Consider the following 25,371-nt stretch of genomic DNA (forward strand, 5'->3'; position numbering starts at 1 on the left):
TAAAAGGGTACTACTTACCCCTATTACAAAGAAGAAACCAAGGCTCAACGAGTTAGATGATTTGTGTGAGTCCACTGAGCCTAGGGCTAGACATAGTAAGCAAAACATTCGTGGTTCCTGCCTTCAAAGCACTCAAGTCCAGGGTAAATGGATACTAGTGTGATAATTTCTGGTTACAAACCATCACAAGAGCTGTAAAGTCAAAGCGTGGGTAGCCACGGGCCACTGGAATAGCCTGATTTAGATTGGGCATCAGTGATCTTTCAAATGAGACCTAAAGGTTGAGGAGTAGGCAGGGGCGCAGTGTGCTGGTGAAGCTGCATTTCAGACAGGGGAGGGATACAAAGGGAGGTGCAAAGGCCCTGAGGCTAGGAGGAGCTAAGAGAGTAGGAGGGACCAAGTGGAAGGGAGGCAAGGCCCTAGTGGGGCTAGAACAGTAGATAGAAGCCAGACCACCTTGCCCCTGGGGAGGAGCTGAGTCTTCACCACAGGAGTGTTGGGAAGGCATTGGAGGGGAAGAGTATTGATTCTGTTCATTAATTCAGAAGAGATTTATTGACGGCTCCTATGTGCCCAGCATAGAGTTGATCGAGGCACTGGATAGGCAACAGAGGGAGAAATAGCCAAGGAGCCCCACCTTCATAGAACTTACAGCGCAACTGGAGGAGACAATAAACAAAAAGTGATCAGTGCCGTGGAGATGGTTGGCTGGGGAATAATGGGGCAGTTGGGAGGGGTTGCAGTTTTAAACAGTGAGCAAGGAAGGCCTCAATGAGAAGGAGACACTGGGGCAAAGACCTGCAGATGAGGGATGTGCCTTGAGGAGGTCTGGGGGAGGAGGCAGGAGGAGTAGTGAGTGCAAAGGCCCTGAGGCAGGCATGTGCCTGGTGTGTGGGACAATAGCCAGGAGGCCATGGTAGCTAGAGGCTGGGATGCAGGGCTCATCTTTCCTCTCGCCAGAGGTGATAGGGAGGCAGGAAGTCATTTCAGGATGATCTTATTCAGAGTTCCTAGCTATCAAGGGGTCCTGCCTTATTCCTGGAGCTGAAGAAATGGGGGCTCCCTTTTGTTTTCTGCTGATAGTGTTTTAACAGCGCCTTATAGGATTGTGCTGGGGTGACCCTGGTTGGGTATGTGATGGGATGTTCCTGCTTCTTTCCCTTCCCACAGCAACTGCCCTGGTTAAAGCCGCATGACACTAGGGCTAGCCTCCTCTTCCTGTACCCTCAAGATGAACTCTGACAGACCAGTCTCTAGGTCTCTCCCTAGTATAGGGACCCTCCGTGGCTATTAATAAAAGTGTCTGTTTAAAAGTAATCAACTCCGGATCCTCTTGCCTGGCATTCAGGCTCCCCAGCAGTCGAGTTCCGACATCTCTCTCCAGCCTCACCTCCTACTCACGCACCAGGCAGTGTGTGTGTGTGCATTTCTGCCGGGCTGTGCGACAGGCTCCTCGGAGAGCAGGACGGTAGGATCCTCCGTCCTGTGCCTCCGCTTGGCACCCCTTTGGAAGCAGACAGGTCAGGTCTCTGCAAACTGGTGGCATAACCTAAAAGAAATGATTTGTCTTGGAGCTTTGGGTTCCTCTCTGTGAAACAGAGATGATTGTGCTCAGTTCCCGGGGTGCTTGTGTAGACGACCTGAAGGCAGTCAGGGGAGCCAGCAGCCGGTTACCTGCTAGGTGGGTATCCATAGCAGGGAAAGGCAGGGACAGATGAGCCTAGCAAGATAGTCTAGAGCTGGGTGGTGGGCAGGGCCCCGGGGAGCCCTAGACACCCTGGGCAGGGAGGCTCACGGCTTTCCCTAGTATCATTCATCTGGCCTCTCCTTCCGGCCTCACATGAGAGCAGCAGCTCTGACCCGGCATGGCAGCAAACACACCGGAGACACTGAACTGCTCATCTTTGCCAAGCCAGGGCCAGGCTCCAGCGTGAGAGGAGTGTTCTGTGCGGGTGGGGGTCGGGAGTGGACAGGGCTGGGTCTGGGGTCGGGGCTGACTCCCGAGTCCCAAGTCAGACAAGCCCCTCTCTGACCCGAGTGGCAGCTTCCCCGGGCTCCTGGACTGACATCTCCTTGCACTTGGGGGGTTGGGGGAGGACAACACTGCAGGGTGCCTGGACCAAGGGTTGAGCTCACTGGGCAGTGAGGCGCTGGCCTGGCCTGACAGGAGGCAGGACCCCGCATCCTGCTGCTGTCAGCACCGCTGCGGGTCCATGGGACAGGATGGCGATCAGGGAGATTCCAGTCCTCCTTCTGCCGTCGGAGGGCACGCAGAGGACATGAGGTCACCTGGGGGCCAGCCAGGGAAGGAGGACTGCAGCGGGACTGTGCAGGACTCAGAGAAGAGGAGGATGTGCCAGGATTGAGGAATGACTCAGGCCACAGCCAGAGGGGGACACGAGGCAGGGGAGATGCAGCACGCGGGTCCATCCAGGCCAACATCTTGACAGGCAGAAAGCACTTCCTAGGTTCTATGCAAATGTCAAGTGATTTCAAACTCCTAACAGTTCTAGAAGGTGGATGACTGTACCATCCTTAATCTGCGGGTAAGGGAGCAGGCCCAGGGAGGGTTTGGAACTTGGCCAGGCCCCAGAGCAAGCTGCAGCCCAGCTTTCCCTCCAACAGCAGGTGCACGGGGGGCAGTGGGATCCTACCTGGACTCCTTCAGCCTGGGGCCATGATGGGGGCAGGGGACACTGGTGATTCCGGGTTTGGCACTTTTGTCTTTGAGCTGCAGGCTATCCATGCAGGGCACATCTGGGTAAAAACCAACCACCGTCCCCAGGGTATGGACCCTATCCTGTGATGGGCAAGGAAACTGAGGCTCAGAGGTTATAGCTCTTTCCTCTCAGGGTACCCCTCTAAGCAAAGGGACAAGCCTTGAGGCTTGTCTAACCCCGCTCCCCCTGCCTCCTGGCTCCTGCCCGTCCGGCCCTGGGTTTCATTCCAGCAACAGCTACAGGATGGGGGAGGGGCAGGCACCGTGGCCCTCCCGGCCCATGTGTGCCTGACCTTCTGTGTCCTTTCTCTCCACAGGGAACTTCCAATGGATTGGGCTCCATAGATGATATCGAAACAGGTAGTGTCCCTGATCTGAGGGCACAGGGCAGGGATGGGTCCTCAGGGAGGGCTCAGCCCTCAGCTGAGGGCTCCCTGCCCTAGCGACCCCCTGAAGCATGAAAGGAAATAGCGGGTCTAGGAAACCACACTCCCTCTCAGGGAGGAGAGGGTGGGGGGCACCCCAGGCCAGCCCCTCCCCCAACTGGGAGTCCCCTTCTCTTCCTCACTAGCTTCCAGGAAGAGTGATAAGTGTCCCTTAGAGAAGGCGTCGCTTCTCCCCAGGTAGGATAGTCAGGCCCTGAGCCAGGTCCTTTCGAGAGAGAACACAGAATCGAAGGACCCTGTCCTGGTCTGTGGTGGCCTTCCTTCTGGTGACTGAGCCTCTGGCCCCTGAGTCAGGCCAGCGCAGGCAGGGCTCCTGACTGGAGCTCGGAAAGGAGGGAAGGTGCTGTGTGAGGACCCTAGGGCCCCAGGGCACCTCCCCCCACCGCCAAGCAGGAGCCCCCATGGCTACTGGTCCCCCCCTCCCATCCACAGACTGCTACGTGGACCTGCGAGGCTCCCCGGCCCCCCTCCCCTCTACCCCCACGATGCCCCTGTTCCCTCATGTTCTGGACCTGCTGGCCCCCCTGGACAGCAGCAGCAGGGCCCTCCCTGGCACTGAGAGCCTGGACGACTTTTCCGACGGGGATGTCTTTGGGCCGGAGCTGGACACCCTCCTGGACTCACTGGTGAGCCGAGTCGCCGCCCTTCTGCTCCCCGGAGCCCCTCCCCCAGCCCGGACCCCAGCATATTCATCCTCCTATCCCACAAGCGGGGGGGGGGGGGGGGGTCCCATCTCCATGTCACAGTTGGAGAAACTGAGGCCTGAGGAGGGAAAGGGACCTGCTTGGAATATAAACATGAAGCTCTATAGAATTCACAACCATGGGGCGCCTGGGGGGCTCAGATGGTTAAGTGTCTGCCCTCAGCTCAGGTCATGATCTCCAGGTCCTGGGATCGAGCCCCGCATCAGGCTCCCAGCTCAGCGGGGAGCTTGCTTTTCCCTCTCCCTCTGCCTCTCCCCCTGCTTGTGCTCTCTCTCTCAAGTGAATAAATAAAATCTTAAAAAAAAAAAAGACTGCACAACCAGAGGGACCGTGAATATCCCTGGCTCCACTCGTGGGATGGGTGGGGGCTGAGGCACAGAGGGTTGGCTTGCCTACCTGGGGCCTGGGGAGCCTGCCTCTGCCCAGGCCTGGGTGGTCAAGTTCTCCTCCAACCCCTCCCTTTGTTCCTCACCTCACAGTCCTTGGTCCAGGGTGGCCTGCCTGGCAGCGGTGTGCCCAGCGAGTTGCCGCAGCTGATACCTGTGTTCCCCGGTGGGACCCCACTGCTGCCCCCTGTAGTGGGCGGCTCCATCCCCGTCTCCAGCCCCCTGCCCCCGGCCTCCTTTGGCCTCGTCATGGACCCCTCCAAGAAGCTGGCTGCCTCTGTGCTGGACGCCCTTGACCCCCCAGGCTCGGCACTGGACTCCCTCGACCTGCTGCCGTACTCAGATACGCGTTTGGATGCCCTCGACAGCTTTGGCTCAACCCGTGGTGCCCTGGACAAGCCCAACTCCTTTGTGGGTAAGGCCTGGGTGGGCACGGGCACCCCCACCCCCTTGGCAGTTTTCAAAGTACCACAGCATCTCCAATCTCTGGGGGGGGGCGGAGCTGGGATCACCACTCAGTTCAGCCGAGGTCCAGGCCCTCTGTCGCCATCATGGTTCAGGGCCACCGCCTCTGAGTTGCCTTGTCTCCTGCAGTGTTCAGCCCAGTGTGGGGCTGAGGCCAGAGGGGCTGGGTGTCTTGTTCAAGACCAGACTGTGGAGCTGGGCTAGGCCAGGACTCTGAACTTGCAGTATAGTGCTCTCTGGCCAGGCTTCTGGGGCCCTGGGGTCACCGGGTTGGTAGGATCTCACAGGGATGATCCTGAGGCTAGGGGAAGGGCTGCCAGGCCACAAGCTCCTTCAGCACCACTCTGAGCGGGGTGCCAGGGGCCCAGAGAGGAAGCAGAGCTGTCAGGGCCCTCGCAGGACCTGGCCCAGGCCACTCATGGCTCAGGGGGACTCAGGAGGCCACAGGAGCCAAAGGAAGACTTCCTGAAGTCACTGATGGCTAAGGGAGATCTTAAAGGAGAAAGTCCTTGCTATCCAGGGGAGCAGGTGACACAGGCTTGCATGACCGAGGGACTGGCCGATGAGGAGGGTCGTCAGCAAGAGGGGAGGGTGGGTTGGGAGCCTTGAAGAGCTGAAGCTGGTGTCAGAGGACCTTTGAGCCACACTGAGAGCTTGGGCTTTCTTCCGGGGGCAGTGGGGGCCGAGGCAGGTGTAAGACAGGCTGCTCGTGCTCAGGCTGGGACACTGCTCTGCCCCTGGGCAGTGGCCTTGAGGGTAGGGTCAGGAGATCAGCACAAACAGTAGAGGCTGTGTGGCCCAGGTAGTTTCGACAAGTTAGAAATGCCTACGAGAAAGTCCTCAGAAAACTTCTCATCCCTTCGGGGCAGGACGGGTGACCCCTGTGTCTTCTTGCCCAGAGGAAACCAACTCACAGGACCATCGTCCCTCAAGTGGTACTCAGAAACCAGCCCCCTCGGTGAGTGCTTGGCGCAGATCTGTGACCAGGTACCCTGTGCCCTCTCCGGTGGAAGGGAAGTGGGGGTGGGCTCCAGAGTGGAAGTGAGCCTTCCGCATGGGATGGGGTCCTGCACCCCCCAAGGAGAGGCACCCTCAGAATGGCCTCTGCCTAGCCCTTCCAAACTGAGCTACATGCTGGGAGGGCGAGCTGAGGGCACGGCCCAAACCTTGTCTGACAGAAGAGGACATTGAGGCTCAGGGCTTAAGTTACTTCTCCAGGGTTAGTTACATCCCTGTTCTCGGGACTCATCTCATTCTGTTTAGGAGAGCCCTAGCAGGCAGCCTGCCCTCTGCACTCTGGCCTCAGCCTAGACACTAGCTGTGTGGCCCTGGGGAAGTAACCTAACCTCTCTGGGTCTTGCCTTTTTCCCCATCTGCTGATGCCCTGGGGGCTTGGGAAGTAGAGGCCGGGAGTGGGGAGCGGATGTGCGTAGGCCCCGATTGGGGCCATTCCTGTTTCTCTGCTTTCATGTTAGGCTTTTGCTCAAGGGAAGGTTCTGGGCCAAGATTAGTGTCACCCACGCACCCCCTCAAGGCGAGTTCAATCCCAATGTTACAGATTCTTGGATCACGTTATAAGGAATTTCCTTATTTAAAGAATTCCCTAGCCAGTAGGGTAGGAGAAAGGGGTGGATCCTGGGCTACAGTTCTGCTCTTGGGTAGGATGGGGGGGTCATAGAGCCCCCCAACCTCTGGTGCCCAGGCTGGCTTCAGTGGCTCCAGCCAGGGTCCGGTGCCCAAGATGGCCAACCTCCTCCTGTCACAGCCCGAGCCCTCCATGCCCAACACCGCCTTGCTCATCAAGAACCCCTTGGCTGCCACCCATGAGTTCAAGCAAGCCTGCCAGCTCTGCTACCCCAAAACAGGTAATGTGACTCCTTCATATTCCTCTACCCCTCCGCCCAGAGATACTGGGAATCCGGAATAGCCTCTGGGGTGACAGAGCCCTAGTGTACCAGTCAGAGGAAAATGGGAAAACAGGAGCCCCTCTGTGTATTTTGAGCAGGTGGGGAGTTGGGGGAAGGTGTAGAACATGGGGTTCTGGGGCTTTCAAAATTGCCACAAAGGGTAGAGGAGCAGAAGCTAGGAGTCTCCCCAGCCTCTGGGCTGCTCCTTCACAAGCCCAGGACCAGAGCTGAGTTGTGCCGCTCTCTCATGGGAGTCAGGGGCTGCTGCATCGCAGCCTCCCACAGCCTAGAGGCTGCTGCACGGCCATGGGATGGCGTCCAGCTGGCTGCGGCAGGAACACGTTAGCCCACACCTCGTGCCACCTCCGATTCACCATCCACTTCTCCCACAAGAACATCTCTCTGGGTGGATACAAACCTGGCCTGGAACCCTGGAGGCAAAGGAGTCTGGGAAATATAGTTCCTAGATTCCTAGCTCCCAGATCCAAGGGAGGTGACAGAAGCCATTCACAGTAGATGCCCAATGCTGGGAGACAGTTTTCAGCACATCTGGAATCTTAGAATTCTAGTCTGAGACTATTTGCCAGAATCCCGGACGTTTTAGTGCAATATTATTTTGGGAGGCCAAGTTTAAAAGTCTTAGCAATCTAGGATTCTCCATCTGAGGGGTATGAGTTGACAGGACCTCAGAGGCTGTCCAGTTGTTGTCCACACACTGCAGGATCTTCCCCTTCACCCCTGGCCACATGCATGTCACCCCTGAGAGTCCTCCCAGCAAAACACCCATGGACCTGCAGGGGCGGGGAGCAGGGCGCCATCTTGCTGGATGGCTGCGCCCATGATAAAGTCTTTCCTCACACGGACCTCAGGCTGCCTCCCCTGTCCACACACCCGCGGCCTCTCACGCCCTGTGGACTGCGCAGCTGGTGCTGGCACGGCCAGGTCGCATGGCGTCCCTGCGGGGCTATTTCCCCATTGTCAGTGGGGAGGAGGCCCTGGGTCAGAGACTTGACCGAAGCAGAGCTGGCAGCGTGAATTCGAGCAGTGCCCTTCCACGCAGGATGAGAAAGGGACGGGCCTGCTCTCTGCCAGGTGCTGTCTTCCTCATTCCTTCTAGAGAAATCCTGGAGAGTCTGAGTGGTGATGAAAGGGGGGGTGGGTTCTAGAAAGGGGTCCTTGGAGGGGCCCCCTGTCTCTAGGGAGCACCTGGCGAGGAAAGGAGACCCAGCTGACGGAGGGAGATTTTTAGGCAAGGGTCCAAGTCCCACTGCTTGAGACCATCAGCTGTCACCCTTCAGCCCTCAACCTGAAATCTGTCTCTGTCCACATGTCCCTGCAGGGCCCAAGGCAGGCGACTACACCTACCGCGAGGGCCTTGAACACAAGTGTAAGCGGGACATCCTGCTTGGCCGGCTCCGGAGCTCCGAGGACCAGACCTGGAAGCGGATCCGGCCCCGGCCCACCAAGACCAGCTTTGTGGGCTCCTACTACCTGTGCAAAGGTGGGTGCGCCGTGGCGGGGGCCGGCAGTGTGGCCAGGGCCTAGCTCCTCTCACACCCAGCCTTGGCTCTGCCCTTCCTCACCGGTGGGCGGAGGAAGACATTCATCGAGGAGTCATCCCACAGCAGAATGAGCATCTAGGCCCTGTCTTGACAGCTCCACAGACTGGGGGAGAACATTTGAGATGTTCCATTCCAGCGAAAGCCCCTACTGAGCGTGAGAGCCAGGCAGTCCGTGGAGAGCGGTTGCTGTCACAGCTGCAGGGGCCCGAAGGACTGTGGGAAGGATGTGGGGAGAAGCCACGTAAAGCACATAGGACTGGTACATAGTAGAGTAAACGGATTGATAAGTATTAGCTTTTAAATGTTAGTGTGTTGCCGTTGTCCCCACTTCTGGCTCACGGCGACATGGCCGGTATTTAATGGACGTTTGTCGGGTACCTTGCTTGCCGACTTCGATTTCCCAAGCAAGCGTCTTGGAGCAGTCTTCACGGCTCTCTACAAGTAGTCACGACATTGCTGGGCACTTCTAGTGTCGCCCTTCTGTACCCACCATCACGCATCCTCACAACTCAGGGCTGGGAAGCTGAGGCTTCAGGAGGCTCCGCCTTTGTCCCTCAACCCAGCCGGAGGCTGTAGCCCTAGGCTCTCTGGACCAGCGACCTGTCCTCCCAGCAGGATCTTAAGGACATGTCGCTTCTGGGCTTGAAGGCCTCAGTCAGCCCTCCCCTGGCCAGTGTAGATGAAGTCCATACTCTCTGAGGCTTACAAGTCCCCCGTCTGTAAGCACCCAGAACCCGGACTCCTTTGCACACTTGATCTTGATCTTGAACTTGATCAAGCAGCACCCAGATCTTGGGAAGCCTTTCCATACAGGGTTCCCCGCCCGGTGCAGAGCTGGTTCGGGCACAGAGCAGCCAGTGGTGACCATCTGTCCACTGGCTCCCTTGTCCTTGTGTGCCAGCAGCCTGGCAGAAGGGTGAGGCAGGGCAGACTTAGAGTGTGAGCAGGGGAGAGAAAGAAAAACCATTTCCGCCACCAGGAGATGGCAGGGCTCCAGGTTGTGAGCCTGCTGCCCTCCCAACTCCCTGGTTTCCAGGAGCATTTTTTTGTTTTTTGTTCTCTGTATTTTTATTTATTTATTTATTTATTTATTTATTTAATTTTAAGATTTATTTGACAGAGAGACAGCCAGAAAGGGAATACAAGCAGGGGGAGTGGGAGAAGGAGAAGGAGAAGCAGGCTTCCTGCTGAGTAGAGAGTCTGACTTGGGGCTTGAACCCAGGACCCTGGAATCATGACCTGAGCTGAAGGCAGATGCTTAAGGCCTGAGACACCCAGGTGCCCCATGCTTTCTGTTTTAAAGTAGGTTCCACACCCAGCGTGGGGTTTGGACTCCCGGCCCCGAGATCAAGAGTTACATGCTCTACCGATTGAGCCAGCCAGGCGCCCTTGGTCCCCAGGGGCTTTATTATTTCACTTAATCTGTACAACAACCCAATGGTCTCTGTTTATGGGACAGACAGCTGAGGAATAACAGGGACTCCCAGCCCAAGTCTGCCAGATTCCAAGGCCCAGGCCCTTAACCAGTGGTATTTTCCTGGTGCATAATGAGAGTAAAATCCCGTGTGTTTATTTCGAGGCTGTGTTCATCTGCAAAGCCCTTCATCCTACCTCTCATCCTGCCCGACCCCCAGAAGGCAGCTTTGTGGGGTGGTAGAGTGCGATGACCGCATCCTCGGTGGATGGAAAAGGCAGGCACTGCCCTCAGCATGGGTGTGGAGCGGAGGAGGGACCTGGCCTGGGAAGGGCTTTCCCCAGCTCTGTGGCTTGGCCCCACCCGAGTCCCCGGCCACAGTAGGGATGAGCCTGAGTCCCGCCTGCTGCAGCAGAGGTCCTGGGGGCTCTGCGGGCTACCGTCCCGCCTGGCAGAACGTGTGTCCTGTTGCCTCTTTGCAGACATGATTAACAAGCAGGACTGTAAGTACGGGGATAACTGCACCTTCGCCTACCATCAGGAGGAGATCGACGTGTGGACAGAGGAGCGGAAGGGCACCCTCAACCGTGACCTTCTCTTTGACCCGCTGGGGGGCGTCAAGCGCGGCAGCCTCACCATCGCCAAGCTCCTTAAGGAGCACCAGGGCATCTTCACTTTCCTCTGTGAGGTACCCGCTGTGAGGACCCCCACCTCTTGCCTACTGTGCTGTCCCACTTGCCTGCCACCCCACAGTCAATGGCGTGGATGGCACTGGGGAGGGGCTCCCTGGAGTGCCCTGTTATCAGATGTCAGTCCTGGCACCTGGCCGTTTGGGAGGCCTGACTTGAGAATCAGTAGGTGCTTGGACTGCCAGAAAGGCCCATAGGACCCTGTCTCGCTCAAGAAAAGAAAGAGAGTCCTGCCTGCTCTTTCCAAATGGCCATCAGAGGCCAGGGTGGGCACCAGGTGCTGTACGTACTTGCCCTCCCCACATCTCCTTGTCCAGCTGTGCGGGCTCCGGTGCCTAGCACGTCTCCCTGCCTACTTGCCTGCCTGTATCCAGGCTGTCCCCTCTCCTGGGAGTGCCCTCCCTGTGTTCCCATATCTTGGACGCTCTGAGGCTCAGCTCTGATCCCAGCAGCTCTGCCAAGTTGTCATAAATTCCTTCCCCAGAGCTGCCACAGCAGACCCTGCTGGCCCCCGGCTTCCCTGCCTGATCGGAGCATGTTGAGGGCAGTGTCAGGGTCAGATCCCTCTCCACGTGGAGCCAGAGGTCTGGATCCAGGTTGCTGGCAGGGTTGGTGCTGCTCAGCCCAACCTTGACCCAGTGCACAGCCAGCCCTTCCCCCCGCAACTCTCAGAGCAGGTGGACTGGCCGCTCCCTTCAGAGCTCCCAGCCAACAGCTGCATGTACTTTCCAAAGCATTTGCAGTTCTGTTGTGTCCTTTCTGAGCTTCCCAGTGGACCTGTGGGACAGCAGGCACGGTCACCCCAGTTTCCAGCTGAGGAAACTCAGGCCCAGAGACCTAGAGTTGCACCCTGCCCCAGGCATCTGGAGTGGTGGGACCCCAGAGACACAGCCCAGGCTATCCAGGGGCCAGAGTCAGAGACGTGGGAGCCACAGAGCCTGAGGTGCCCTTTCTCACTCCCCTGACTTAGAGCAGGGCTAGCGGGGACCCAGTCTACCCCTCCCGGGGTGGCTGTACTAGGTCCCAGCCCCTCTCCTCCCCGGGCAGATCTGCTTTGACAGTAAGCCCCGGATCATCAGCAAAGGCACCAAGGACTCCCCGTCGGTCTGCTCCAACCTGGCTGCCAAGCACAGCTTCTACAACAACAAGTGAGTAGGACCCACAGCCTGGGGCTAGGAGCAAAGGCCCACGGAGAGCCGGGGTGGTTCAGATCCCTGGGGAGCAACTGATGGGTGGATCTAGGGTGCCAAGGCGAGGTGCAGAATTTAGGGCTCAGAGCCAGCATCTTACAGTCTCTGTTGTACTGATGGGGCTTGGAAGTAGCTCACTCAGTAGGCACGTGAGAGGCCACTTCTCTGACTCCCATCCGGTGCCCCCCACTCCCATGACATTGGCAGCAGACAATGAGTAGGAGGGTCTTGGTCAGGCCTGGCACCCACCTTTGCTCCCTCTGACTCCCCTTGGCTCCCCCCACATGGATGATTAGAGCCCTGGGCCCTGAGTCAGACAAACCTGGGTCCTCTCCCAGCCTGGTCAATGCCTGTTTCATGTCCTGTGGCCCTTGGTTTTCCTGTCTGGGAAGTTGATGATGAAGCCAATCTTCTAGGGTTGTCGTTATCGTCATTAAAATCCTGTCCCACAATTCTAATATATTTGACTTGTGTTTTATCTTAACCACCAGACTATTCCTTCTGTAGCTCAGGAGAGCACCCCTTGCCCCCAGCGGCTCAAAATACCCTATCATCTTTGTGTTGTCCCTGCGGTTCTATGGGTTCTGTATTTTCCTTACTCCCCTCCGAATCTGGCTGGATTGCAGAATTAACGGTTTTGTGTGTGTGTGTGTGTTAAGATTGATTGATTGATTTGAGAGAGAGAGAAAACATGAGTGGGAAGGGTCAAGGCAGAGGGAAAGAGAGTCTCAAGCAGAGTCCATGCTGGGCGGGAGCCCCACGCTAGGCAGGAGCCCCACGCGGGGCTCTGGCCCACGACCCCCAGATCGCAACCTGCAGAGTTACCTCTATGATTATGAAATACAAACTAGAGAACAACAACAAATAAAATAAAATAAAATGCTGTCCCAGAGGAGGTGCTGGAATCCTGCTTCTCTGGTTCTGGGGCATCAGGCTGGGAACCTGCTTGTCTTTCCCCACCATCTGATCCCCTCCCCCCCCGCCGGCACTCCCTTCTCCCAGCCTCCTAGCAGGTGGGATCTGTGGCCTCCCGCTGGCAGTGCCACCTTGGAGCTGGCCCTGGATTGAGGCCAGGAAAGGAACACACCGCCAGGACGGCCTGAGTGTAGGACCCCCACCTCTTGCCTACCGTGCTGTCCTATTTTGGAAGCCTTTTAATAGGGCAGGAAGCCCCTCTCCTTAGGCTTGCGCTGTACCTGAGGGACTCCAGCCTGCATCGTGCCCCTCCCCCCTGCCCTCTGCCTGCCAGGTGCCTGGTGCACATCGTCCGCTCCACCTCCCTCAAGTACTCCAAGATCCGCCAGTTCCAGGAGCATTTCCAGTTTGACGTGTGCCGCCACGAGGTGCGCTACGGCTGCCTGCGGGAAGACAGCTGCCACTTCGCCCACAGCTTCATCGAGCTCAAAGTCTGGCTGCTGCAGCAGTACTCAGGTGAGGGGGCTGGGCAGGGGCAGCCAGGGGGTAGGGGAGAGGCACGGGATTGGCCCGAGGGTAGATGGGCCAGCCCTGGGCAGGTGGCAGAGGGAGGTCACAAGGGGCAGTTACTGGGGGGGGGCTCTGCAGGAGCTGTCCCCCCACCCCCCAGACATCAGGGAGATCACAAAGGACACAAAGGCTCTGCTCTCAGGGAGCCTCCCACTCCAGAAAGATCTTGGGTTTTTCCCTGGACCGAGCACTGCCGGGGGAACACACGTAGAAAGGGAGAGGAGGCAGAGCCCCGTTGCCCGGTTGGTCACCAGTGGGTCACTTCCCCTCACTGAGTCTCCATTTGTCGACCCCTGTGACCTGGTGATCGTACCCTCCACCTTGTGGCGCCTGGGCGGCTCAGCGGTTAAGGGTCTGCCTCCAGCTCCGGTCCTTGCTCTCCGGGAACATCTGCGATCTATAAGTAAGGGCAAGGCAGGCCGTGTAACCAGTAGTATAAATCCCACGTTCCATCTGTTCTAGGACACAGGTTTCCCCCACTGTGTGCTGTAATGCAATTTAGCAGCACTGTTTTGGATGTAACATAAAATAACGGTGCATCTGACAATTGATGTCCTCTTCGAGTTGATGAAACAGGCTTATGTAATTTCAGACGTGCTCAGCGCTGAGAGGAAAGTAAAGCAAAGCAAAGGGCTAGGGAGGGCCTCAGGCTGGGGCATTCGGGATAAGACGGTCAGGGAGGGCCTCCTGGGGAGGTGGTGTTGGAGCGAGGAAGGGTAGGGCGGGCACGCCGGGCAGAGGAAAGAGCAAGGCTGGAGGCCTTGAGGCAGGAGTCAGCTTGGTACAGAAACACTGCCCGGGAGAGCGGAGCTGCTTAGTGCCTGGCAGGAAGAGGTTGGTAGGGACCCAAGGGTGTAGCAGTCTCTAGGTCGTGCATAGAGTCGGGATTGTTCTGAATATGCAGGGTCTGGAGGGATTGGGCGGGGGGTGGAGGTATATGATGGATCAATATTTTTTAAAAGTCGCTCTGGCTCCTGGGTGGAGAATAGAGGGGTGAGGGCGAACAGTGGGGGAGCAGGGAAGGTATGGCCCAGGCCAGGGCGACAGTGGCGGCGGCGGAAGGAGTGAGCCCATCCTAGGGATATGTTGATGGTGGAGCCAGCAGTTGCTGTCGATGGAGCAGATATGAAATAGGAGACAAATAGGAGACCTGGCATCCAGGTCACCGCACGGTTTCTGAGCAGAGTAACTGGAAGGATGGGGTTGGTCTGTTCTCAGAAGGGGAGGCTGTAGGAGGACCAGGTTTGGGGGGGGCGCATCCCATTAGGCTCAGTGTGGGACGAAGGGCGTTTGAGCTGCCTCTTGGACGTCAAGTGGAAATGTGGAGCAGGCAGCTGGCTGGGGAAGTTTGGAAGTCACAGGTGAGGTCTGGGCTGTATTGGGGAATCCTCAGCAAGAAAATGGGTATCAGGTACAGTGCCTGGCCCAGAGTAAGTCTCCAGTGACCAGCGGTCACCATGGAGCAGTATCCATAGGACAAGGTCAAAAGGAAATCAGTCTGAGAAAGGGACTGGAGGAGACGGGAGAGGCTCCAAGCTGTGCCTCAGAGGCTGGGTTCCACCGTCAGCAGTTGGACTAGGAAGGTCTGGGCCACCAGGTTCGGGTGTCTGGCCCTTTGCTGACCTTAAGCAAAGAGCAGTGGCCCCTCATCAAGCTAGTGAGCCAGGCTGGGCCAGGTGTGGAGCCCTGAAAACAGTGGGCTAGGGGCTGCCAAGCAGCAGTCAGGCCTGAGACCCTGCTGAGGGAGGGGGGCTGAGTAGCTGGGGAGACCCTGGCATGAGGGCAGGGGCGTCCCCCTACCCTGCCGCAGGCCCAACACCTTTCTCCTGCATCTCCCCACTCTTGGCTGCATGGATTCTCCCGCTCCCTGTGAGGGCTTGGAGCAGGTCCTCCATTCCCAACTGAACAGACAGGCCCAGAGAGGATGAGTGTGTTCCCTGCTCCGTGTGTCTCTCCATGGCGGGGCCTGGCTGGGGAGTGGGACTCCTTGGGCCTGGGCCCAGGTGGGACCCTGCCGATCCCCTGCCTCTCTCCTCGCTGAGCTCCTTCACGGACGCCCGTGTCTGGTCCCGCCCTCCACAGGCATGACCCACGAAGACATCGTCCAGGAATCCAAGAAGTACTGGCAGCAGATGGAAGCCCACGCCGGGAAGGCCAGCAGTGGCTTGGTGAGGCGCTGGGTTGGCGCTGGGGGTGGGATCCGGTCTCCGGGGGCCACTCTCCATCCCTGTAATGGAGCCTCCTTTCAGACGTACCCAGAAAATTACCAGAATGGTACAAAGAATTCCTGTGTACCCGTTTCTAGGTTCCCCAGATAATAACCCATTTTACCACATTCTACACTTGCTTCACCCTACGTGTATGTGTGTGTACATCCGCACATAAACATTTGTGTACAATTATATACATATCTTCTTCTGAACTGTTTGAGGGTGAGTTATAGACGTGATGCCGTATCACCCCTAAATACTTTGGTGTCTGTTTCATAAAAATAAGGCCACAGTCTTACATAATAACCACAGGACAATGGCATCACAGAACTAACATTGGGATAATTTTTCAGATTATGGTGTCCCGTTAGTTAGATTTTGTGAATCATCCCGAAATCCCAAGTGACACTGCATTCATTAGTTGTGTCTGTCTAATCACTCTCTCTCTCTTTTTGAAGATTTTACTTATTTATTTGAAAAAGTTAGAGGGACAGAGAGTGCACAAGCAGGGAGGAGGGGCAGAGGGAGAAGGAGAAGGGACCCCGACTGGGGACTCGATCCCAGGACCCTAAGATCATGACCCGAGCCGAAGGCACATGCTTAACCAACTAAGCCACCCAGGCGCCCCAGCTCATTTCCTTTAATCTAGAGCAGTCCCCCGGCCTTTCTTGTCCTGCACGGCATTGATGGTTTTGAAGAGCAGCTATCTTGTACAAGGCTCATTCGTTTGGGATTGTCTGATGGTTCCAGAATCCCAGAGCTGGTGTTATGTTCTCAGCTCTGTCCTCAGGAGGGTGTGTCCCTTTAGTGGTGATTATTTGGTTAGACGCACCTGCCCTGTAGAAGTTTCTCTACTGTGAAGTTATGTTTTCCCCCTTTGTAATGCACAAACGTCTTCTAGGGAGGGTCCCTGAAACCCGTGTCAATATCCTGGTTTTCCTTCCCACGGGTCGTATCACCTCCCATCCGTCCCTGTCCAGTGTCCCTGAAGAAATGAGCTGCGGCACTGTGGCATTTGCAGATGGGGAAACTGAGTCTCAGAGCATGCTAGAGACTAACCTGGGGGCACACTCAGTGGTGTAAATGCCTGGTTCTCTGATGTCGCTCTGTTCCCCTACCACCCAACCCCATCCCCACTTCTCCTGAGGATGTCTCACCCATAAAATGGGGACCATATCCCTGCCTGGTGTGTCTCTGGGTGGGCGTGAGGGTCACAGACGCTGACCAGGCTGCAGCTTGCCGAGACCCTGCACTGCACTGGGCCCGGGGCCCTCCCTAATCCTCCTATCGTCCCCAAGAGGTGGGGACCACTATAGCCCTGGATTACAGCGGGGACAGGACGGGTGGTCTCGGGCCCAAGAGATAGTGTGAGGCGAGACCTCCGTGCCATCTGCACATGAGGGACAACCCCTTCCCCAGGCCAGGCCCACCCACTGGTCGCTTTGGGAGGAGGCTGGCCCCCTGGGCCCCACTGAGGCCAGCATGGGGGTGGGAGTGAACCAGGGAGCAGGGCAGGCTGGCCCCCAGGACTGCCTGGTCCCCTGGGAACATCTACCCCCCCGCTCTCTCCCCCTAGCCTGTCTTTTTGCTCCTTTTTCTTTCTCTCCCTCCTCTGTCCCTTCCTGTGCTCTTCTCCCTCCCCCCTCCCTGCCATGTGGTTTGGGTTTTGTTCCTGGCCAGGATCCCGGCTGAAAAGCAGTGAGGGGCTTGGCTTGGACCTCCAGTGTTCTCTTCGAGGACTGACCCCTCACTACCTCTCACCCCTTCTTCCTCCTCACGGCTGCCGCCAGGGTCCCCAGGTGTCCCGACGGGTTTCCACCCCCTCTTGCTGCCAGGGGCCCCACCGAGCCCACCCAAGACACCCCCTTTGGGCCTGGCTCTGGAGCAGGGCTTCTGCGCCAGGCTTGGCCACGACTAGGGCATGTGGCATCTTGCTTGCTTGCCATCTGAGGGCGGGGCCGGCAGCCCTGCGAGGCCTGTGAGCCCGGGTAGAAGCTGCTCGGGCCCCGTGCCCACGGCTCCGCAGCTGTGCCGTCCCACAGAGAGGCACAAGCACCTGCCTCTCGCCAGGTTCCTGTCCTCAGGCCACTTACCCGGGAGTGGCTTAGCAACCTCGCAGAGCCTCTGCTTTTATCCAGTCACATGGGAATGACCCCACGTACCCTCCACCCCCACTAGGGCTGCCGCCAGGAGCTGCTGAGGCTCTAGGGTTGTGAAAAGGGAAGTTCAGTGAACTGGCAAGGCTGCCCATGAGAGCCGTCCCCACTTACCTCATCTGTGAAATGGGTCCCCTCAGGCTTCTGTGAGAATCCAGTGGAACACCTGGAAATCTGGAGTGGTGTGGAGAACCTCTTGCCCACTCCTAGCCCATTGCGTGCCCCAGTTACGAAGGTCTCCTTTTTCCTTGTCACCGAGGTGACATGGAGGTCATCCTGGGGCCGAGCCAGGCTGCAAGTCGTCTCCAGCACCAGGCCAGGGGTCAGTGAACACACGTAGACAGAACCCCTTCCTGCTCAAAGACAGGCCCTGAACTAGGGAGTGCCAGGCACACAGGGGGCTCCCATGGTGGGGGACATGTGTCCTCTTCCAGCCTGCGGGGGAGAGCGCTGCCTGGAGGTGTGACCCCCCCATCTGCGGCTCCAGGGAGGAGAGGGGTGCTCTAGGTCACAGGAAAGGCAGTAGGTTAGCCAACCTAGCTGCGTGAGGGGGTTGAAGGGGGCAGAAGACAAGCCTGCTTGGGCATTTTTCCCACCTTTCACCCCCCCCCCCATCCCAGGGGTGCAGAAGACTAGGCTGTCCTGCCTGCCAAGGCAAGGCTAGAGAAGAAGATGGACAGTGAACATGGTGGGGCCCGAGGGGGTCCAGGGCTGCCCGGAAGTCTGTGCCACCCCCCAAGGCAGGCTCCTGTGTGAGCGGCTTCCTGCTGTCCCCCGGGGCCCGGGCCTCATGTCAAGCTGAGCTGACCAATGTGAGGCAGTTTAGGTAGAGTGGGAGCTTCTAGGATGGGCAGCTGCCCCTTAGGAGTGCTCCAGGGAAGGCTTCCTAGAGGAGGTGGGGCTCGAGCTGGGTTTTGAAAGTTTCCAAAATCAGCCTGAAGACGTCTGGAGGAAGGGCATTCCGGGCGGAGGGAACAGCATGTGCAGAAACATGCCAGGCGCAGGGAGATGCGAGCAGCTCCAAAGAGCAGACCCGCGGGGACTAGCCTGGCAAGGCAGAGAGTGGTTGCGGGAACCAGGGGGCCCGTCCCAGGCCTGGCTCCCACACTGAGGCCGGGGGCGTGCCTCGTGTGGGGAGGTTACTTCCCTCTGGGAAGTGGTGATGATGGGCTGGCTCATTCTAAGGCTCCAGGTGGCCCTAGCACTCCTGGAGGCCACCTATGGAACAGACCCCAGGCGTCAGCCTGGATGACTCCCAGCCCTTTTGCCCCACAGGGCGCCCCTCGGACACACGGGCCCAGCACCTTCGACCTGCAGATGAAGTTCGTGTGTGGCCAGTGCTGGAGGAACGGGCAGGTGGTGGAGCCTGACAAAGACCTCAAGTACTGCAGTGCCAAGGCCCGGCACTGGTGAGCCGGGCGGGGGCTGCGGGGGCACCCATGACCCGGGTGGGAGCAGGGGCTGCGGGGCACCGGTGAGCCGGGCGGGGGCGGGGCCTGAGGGGGCACCGGGGAGCCAGGTGGGGGATGCCCAGCAGAGCTGCCCGAGGATGGAGGCCGGGGCTGTCCCCCGGGCCTCCCCACAAGCCACCTCTGTCCTGCAGCTGGACCAAGGAGCGGCGGGTCCTTCTGGTGATGTCGAAGGCCAAGAGGAAATGGGTGTCCGTGAGGCCGCTGCCTTCCATTCGCAACTTCCCACAGCAATACGATGTGAGGGCCCGGAGCGGGGAGCAGGGTGGTGGCGGGAGCTCAGGTGTGGGGGGGACTGAGGCGCCCCAGGAGGGCCTGCCTGCCGCCTGGGGCTGTGCAGACCGTGGCAGGACTCAGCCGGCTCTCCCCACGCCCACCTTGCAGCTCTGCATCCACGCGCAGAACGGCCGCAAGTGCCAGTACGTGGGGAACTGCTCCTTCGCACACAGCCCGGAGGAGAGGGACATGTGGACGTTCATGAAGGAGAACAAGAGTGAGGGCAAGAGGGGCGCCGGGGTGGCTCCGTGGGGTAAAGCCTCTGCCTTCGACTCAGGTCATGATCCCAGGGTCCTGGGATCGAGCCCCGCATCGGGCTCTCTGCTCAGCAGGGATCCTGCTTCCTCCTCTCTCTCTGCCTGCCTCTCTGCCTACTTGTGATCTCTGTCTGTCAAGTAAATAAATAAATAACCTTTAAAAAAAAAAAGAAGAAGCATGAGGGCAAGAGCAGGCCCAGTGCCCCCGCAGTGCCAGACCCTCTCAGCAGGCCCAGGAGCACCTGCTCCCTCTTCCTTTGCCACCCCAGGCCGTTCCCTCTCTGTGTCTTCTCTTGCTGACTGGGCAGCCCAACAGCAAGGCCTGGGGTGCCCCCAGCTCACGGGTCCGGGGGTGGGGGGATGGGGGCAGAATGGAGGGAGGCTCCCTTCCCACCAGGCACCTCTCTTCCCCTCCAGTCTTGGACATGCAGCAGACCTATGACATGTGGCTGAAGAAACACAACCCAGGGAAGCCAGGGGAAGGGACCCCGATCAGTTCTCGGGAAGGGGAGAAGCAGATCCAGATGCCCACAGACTACGCCGACATCATGGTAACAGCCTGCTTTGGCCAGGGTCTGAGGCTGATCTGGGAGGGCGTGGGGCGGGGCCGGCGTCCCCGGGCCAGGGGGTGGGGAGGTGGGCCGGGGAGCAAGGAGTGGGCACCCATGGCAGCTGTGCCCCCAGATGGGCTACCACTGCTGGCTCTGCGGCAAGAACAGCAACAGCAAGAAGCAGTGGCAGCAGCACATCCAGTCTGAGAAGCACAAGGAGAAGGTCTTCACCTCCGACAGCGACGCCAGCGGCTGGGCCTACCGCTTCCCCATGGGGGAGTTCCGACTCTGCGACAGGTGCTCCCTGGGCGGCCGGGGCCATGGGGCGGGCTCGGCGGGACCTGGCGGGCAGCGGGGTAGACCTGAGATGAGCCTGTGTCCAGCCCTGGCTCTCCCTGGCCTGGAGATAGCAGCACGCAGAGGGGGGTGTCCCTCCAGGGGACAGCTGCTCCTGGGTGTGCGGAGCATGGGGGCAGGGCGGGGTGGGGTGGGCTCAGAACTGCCAGACCCCCGCCAGGAGCCCTGGGGCAGATCCCAGAGTGGGCTGGGACGGGCCAGCTTTCATCAGGACCCAGGTGCCCAGGGAGAGGCTTGTCTTCGGGGGAGGTTAAGCCACGGGTCCACAGCTGGTGGTGGAAAGGGTGTGGGGCGTGGGCAGTGAGCCTCCTGCTGCCCACAGGCTCCAGAAGGGCAAGGCCTGCCCAGATGGGGACAAGTGCCGCTGCGCTCACGGGCAGGAGGAGCTCACCGAGTGGCTGGACCGGCGCGAGGTGCTGAAGCAGAAGCTGGCCAAGGCCCGCAAGGATATGCTTCTGTGCCCACGGGACGACGACTTTGGCAAATACAACTTCCTGCTGCAAGAGGATGGGAATCCCGCTGGTGCCGCCCCGGAAGCCCCTGGGGCCGCCGCTGTCACCGGGGAGTAGGGCCAGCTCTGGGCCCTCGGGTGAAGTCCTAGGGTCGGGGGCAGGGGTGGGGACAGAGGGCCTGATAGGAGGTCCAGGGCAGGCTAGGGCTGGGGGTGGGGGGCCGCCCTCCTCAGGCAGCCCCCGGCCCCCTGGGGCCCTGTCCATCCTCTCTGCCCCCACCACCTGTGTGCATACCCAGGTGCACGTGCTGCAGCCCTAAGCGGTCCCAGGGTCCTCATCCTGCTGGAACCCCGGCTCTTCTGGTTGGGGAGGGAGGGGCCTGGCCAACCCCTCCAGCTTCAGCCTACAGCTTTAACTTCTGTCTGGTCCTAAAGGGGGCCCAAAGCTCAGGGCTGGGGAGCCTGGGGTCCCCACTTGAATCTGCAGCGGGAGAGTCTTCTCCCTGCCCTACCCTCCCCCCATCCTCACCTCCCCTGGAGGGGAGGGCTCATCAGGACACAACAGAGGGCTGGAGGCCCCAATTAGCTTTAAAATGCAGCCCCAGGATGGAGCTGGGAACACAGTACAGGTGGCTCGCCCTCTGGGGCCTCAGTTTCCCCTGTGGTTAGAAGAGTGGGAGGGGCTGGGCTTGATGATCTCTGGAGCTTCTCCAGTCAGGCCACCAGCCCAGCCCTGTTCCTGTGGGCCACGGAATGTGGACTGTAGGTGCTCAGAGTCCTTGGAGATGACTCCACCCAAAAGCCCTTACTGCAGAGAGGGAGACAAAGACCCGGGAAGGGGGGGTGATCCGCCAGGCTCTCCAGCCCAGGGCACGGGGTAGAGCCTGGAGGCACACTGTAGTCGAAAGGTTGAAGACCAGATGTCTGCTGGACCCTCCACACTCTGGGCAGGTCCATGACCGTCTCCAAATCAGTGTGGCATTGGGTCCCAGGCAGCGCCCCCTGTGGGCTGAGGAAGGGAGGCTCAGGAGGCTGGTCATGTCAGCACCCTGCAGAGGGACTGTCCCCTCCTTAGGATGGTGGTGGGGAGTGTGACAGCAGGTTACTTCCCACGCCCACTTAGGGTACTGGTAACGGGCTGGGCACCCACGGTCGCACCTTCTGCAGGATGAACCGGAAGGCAGGGGAAGTGCGGGGCTCAGGGAGCACGGAGAGAAGGGAAACGAAGCTGGGCACCCAGCACGGCCCTCTCCTCCTCTCCCCAGACCTGGACGTACAGTTGTGCCTGTCTGTCCTGGCCTTCCCTGATTCCCTGCCCCGCCAGCTGCCTGGGACCTCAGCCGACCCCCAGCCCCTGCCCCTAGCCACTAAGCCCTGTCCCATCTGTCTCGTCTGACTTGTCTGCGTGCGCCCCTTCCTCTCCATCCCACTCCCTATGGGCAGACCCAGCCTCTCCTGGTTCCCAAGACATTCCAGATTGTCCCACGCGGTTGGCACAAAGAGTGGGGCCCCCCGGGAAGGAACCGGGGACCACAGCTGGAGTCCGGGGTGGGGGGGGTGAGACAGAATGGAATGCCCCTCATTTCTCCTCAAGCAAGGATCGATAGTGAGCGATGATGTGGTTCTGGGCACCCGCGCACAGAGAACCCTGTTTCTCTAGCCATCACTGCCCAGCCTTCCCCAGTAACCATGGCATGCACCCTTTCCTCTCCCTGCGCCCTTCCCCCAGCGGGCCGCACCCCGGTGCAGGCAGTGTGACTGGAGGGAAGGAGAGACCACACCCAAGGTGAGGGCCGTGGCCGTGGCCGTGGCCGTGAATGTCGATGACACTTGTTTTCCCTGATCCGTGGTGTTGCAGTCTGTCGTCACCAGCCTCGTTTTTAGTGTGTATATATGTCGCCCCCGTGATGCATATATACACAGGTATTAAATATATCGCTCTATATAATATTATATATGTGTGTGGTATCCAAGGAATGACTTCTAATGAGGGCTAAAGATAAAGAATTTGGCCAGAAAATGCAGCCATCCTGGTGTAATTAAGAGGGGTTTTTCAGATGCAGGAACTTAGAGCCGTGGGTTGGAGGGGGGTTGGCAGCGGGGGTGGGAGGGGCCCCGCCTGGGCCCAGTTTCCAGACCATTCTGGCCTCGCTGGGAGAGAGCAGTAGTGCTCCAGGAAAGGAAATGATTGGTGTTTGTCTCCCACCCAGAAGAATAGGATTAGAGTCCAGATTTTTCTTCTTCGACCTGTTACCCACCCAGGGGCCCTTGGGATCTAGGGCTCCCTGGCCTGGCCAGAGATGGATCCCCCCTGCCCTGGGTTGGGAAGAGAGCAAGAGGCAGGGGGTTGGTGGGGACAGGAGTCCACTTTGAATGATGAGGGTGATTATTTCAGTCATGACCCCGACTGGGAGGCTTGGAGAGAGTTGAATCAGGGGCCTGTGCCCACTGCCAGCGGGCAGACGAGACTTCAAACATGGTGGGGTGGGGGGCAGGTGCCCAACGTGAGTGTCCCTTTGGGGTAGGGGAAAGAAGGATGCTGCATTTCTCAGCTGGGCAGTAATCAATTTAATGGTCCTTTTAAAATGTCTGTGTATTAAAAATTTAAGAATACCACACTTTAATATTAAATATTCATAAGGTCTAGTATCTTGATAATAATGTAGATGTTTTAATAACAATTTTTGTCCTTCTTAAAATAAAATGAAAGAAACTTGATTCTTTTAGCCTTTGTTCTAGAAAATAAATGTGTGCACTTTGACCTCTCCCCCTCCCCCTGCCCAGGTGTTGCTCCTGTTCCTCCCTGCCTGTCCCTTGTGCCTGGGGGCCTGGGCTGCTTGGTATCTGTGGGGCAGAGCTGGCGCGCTGGGCAGACCTAAAGGCGGACATTCCAAGGGGTGAGGGGCAGAAGGTCTGTGTCCCTGTGTAAACAGGGCAGCCCAGCTGACCCCAGCTCAGGCAGCACCGCGGCTGGCGGGGACAAGCTGTACTGTGTACAAGTGGGCCCAGCAGCCACCCTTCGCCCTGCTCCAGCCCTCCACTTAGGGCTGTCAGAGGTACCCACCCCTCCCCGCGTCCATCAAGGGCACCGTCTTGAGTTCAGAGGGCTGGCTCTGTGCCCTTTCTGGGTGTGGCTTTTCCAGAAAAGTAAGGGGCCACGCCACGCTTTGGAATAAGATTCTGACTGCACTGGGGACAAGTCGGGGCCCAGATTTCTCATCTTTAAAAAGGGAGATCGTATTAGATTGGGGATTCTTGAGTAGGGGAAGCCCATCTCTGCTGGGGTGAGAGGTGCTTTTCCAGAACCCCTGCACCCTGCGCGTTGCGGGTGATGGAGGGGAATCCCAACGGGAGGGGCCGCACGTGTTCAAGAAGGAGCGCTCACCCCACGGCTCCCCACGGCTTGCAACTAGTGTGCAGTGGCACCGGGACAGGGGTCCAAGGCCTGTGACTTTTCCAAGGTGGAGTCCTGTGGGTCAGATATGCAGAGGGGCTCAGGGACTTGATGAATGTCCAGATGAGCCGGAGGAACCACCAACTTGACCGAGCGCCTTCTGCGCACAGGCACTGCGGACGGCGTGTCCATTCCCTACTGCAGTCCTGCACGTTTGATGTCCAGCGCTTACAGATGTTCAGCAGAGGTACCAACGACCCTCAGAAAGGAGACAGTAAAACAAGAACCACTGGGAACTGAGGGATTGGCAAAGGTCCCTTCGGCACTTATGTTCTGGGGTTCTCAGCACCCCTGGAAACACCAATGTGGCCCAGCAAGGTACCACCCCCTGGAGGAAAAATGCAGGTCCGTCCTTGGGCTGGAGAGATCATGAACCTGCATCCAGACCTGCTCAAACGCAGAAAAATCAAAGAAAGTAAGAAAAGCAGTACCTGGCGGATGAAATTCTTAAGTTCTCTACATTCCCCTACATTCTCTTCTGGTCCTCCTTTAGCTCAAAGGGCTAAACAGTGAGCACCCACTCTATCTCAGGTCCTGGGAACACGGTTCCTGAAGAAACGTGGCTTCCCTTGACTCCACAGTCTGCCAGGGGATACAGACCCACGAGGGAGAGTGTAGGAAGGTAGGACAGGCACAGTGATGGGGGGTACTGCAGGTGTCAGATCCAGGGAGGGCTTCCTGGAGGAGGCAAAAAAACCAGAAGAGAGGCTTGAAGAGATAGCCGTATCACTGTCATCGACGTGCACACTCTGTCCTGCATCTGTCTTTCTCTCTGTTGTATTTCATGCGTGCGTCTCCAAGCCCCGGTGAAAGCTACATATTTACAACCGGTGGCTGACCCTTCCTCCATCAAGGGGCCAGAGCTGGCTTGAGCAGCCTCTGGTTACTGAGCCCTTGGCTGTTTCTGGTCTTCACGCCTGTGGGTAAAGGGGGCAGGGAGCCCCACCACCACCACCATGGGCCCCGGCAGGCTCCTCCTGCCTGCCTCTGGGGAAGCTGCTGCTAGGGAAGGCCACCTGGGCAGGTGGGGTGGCTGTCAGGGACCTGAAGGTGGGTGGGGGGAAACTCTGCACCTCTCTAGAGAAAGCCCTGGAGGACTCTGCCAGAAAGCGCGTCCACGTAACCCCCTACAGCGGGGGGGGGGGGGGGGTGGTGGATCTACAGCGGGTGTCAGACCTCTGAGCCAGGAAACCGAAGTGCAGACAGTCCCAACATTGCCGCCT

At 58.6% G+C, this 25,371-nt stretch overlaps 1 protein-coding gene across 5 annotated transcripts in view; it reads left to right on the top strand.

The window, feature by feature from the left end:
• ZC3H7B (zinc finger CCCH-type containing 7B) overlaps window positions 1-23,412 on the top strand; it is a 57,673-nt gene extending 34,261 nt beyond the window's left edge. For 2 of the 5 annotated variants that reach the window (XM_059187095.1, XM_059187094.1), the window contains exons 8-23: window positions 3,037-3,079; window positions 3,598-3,791; window positions 4,349-4,670; window positions 5,590-5,678; window positions 6,423-6,585; window positions 7,967-8,128; window positions 10,086-10,291; window positions 11,340-11,440; window positions 12,732-12,913; window positions 15,050-15,135; window positions 18,609-18,742; window positions 18,937-19,042; window positions 19,187-19,295; window positions 19,753-19,886; window positions 20,020-20,183; window positions 20,566-23,412. In XM_059187095.1, the coding sequence (XP_059043078.1) occupies window positions 3,037-3,079; window positions 3,598-3,791; window positions 4,349-4,670; window positions 5,590-5,678; window positions 6,423-6,585; window positions 7,967-8,128; window positions 10,086-10,291; window positions 11,340-11,440; window positions 12,732-12,913; window positions 15,050-15,135; window positions 18,609-18,742; window positions 18,937-19,042; window positions 19,187-19,295; window positions 19,753-19,886; window positions 20,020-20,183; window positions 20,566-20,812 (2,442 nt within the window). In that variant the 3' untranslated portion in view covers window positions 20,813-23,412. The remainder of the gene's footprint in view (window positions 1-3,036; window positions 3,080-3,597; window positions 3,792-4,348; window positions 4,671-5,589; window positions 5,679-6,422; window positions 6,586-7,966; window positions 8,129-10,085; window positions 10,292-11,339; window positions 11,441-12,731; window positions 12,914-15,049; window positions 15,136-18,608; window positions 18,743-18,936; window positions 19,043-19,186; window positions 19,296-19,752; window positions 19,887-20,019; window positions 20,184-20,565) is intronic. The other 3 variants (XM_059187091.1, XM_059187090.1, XM_059187093.1) reach the window with 3 other exon arrangements.
• Window positions 23,413-25,371: the final 1,959 nt, after the last annotated feature.

The sequence above is a fragment of the Mustela lutreola genome, chromosome 8, assembly GCF_030435805.1.
Source record: "Mustela lutreola isolate mMusLut2 chromosome 8, mMusLut2.pri, whole genome shotgun sequence".
NCBI lineage: Eukaryota > Metazoa > Chordata > Mammalia > Carnivora > Mustelidae > Mustela > Mustela lutreola.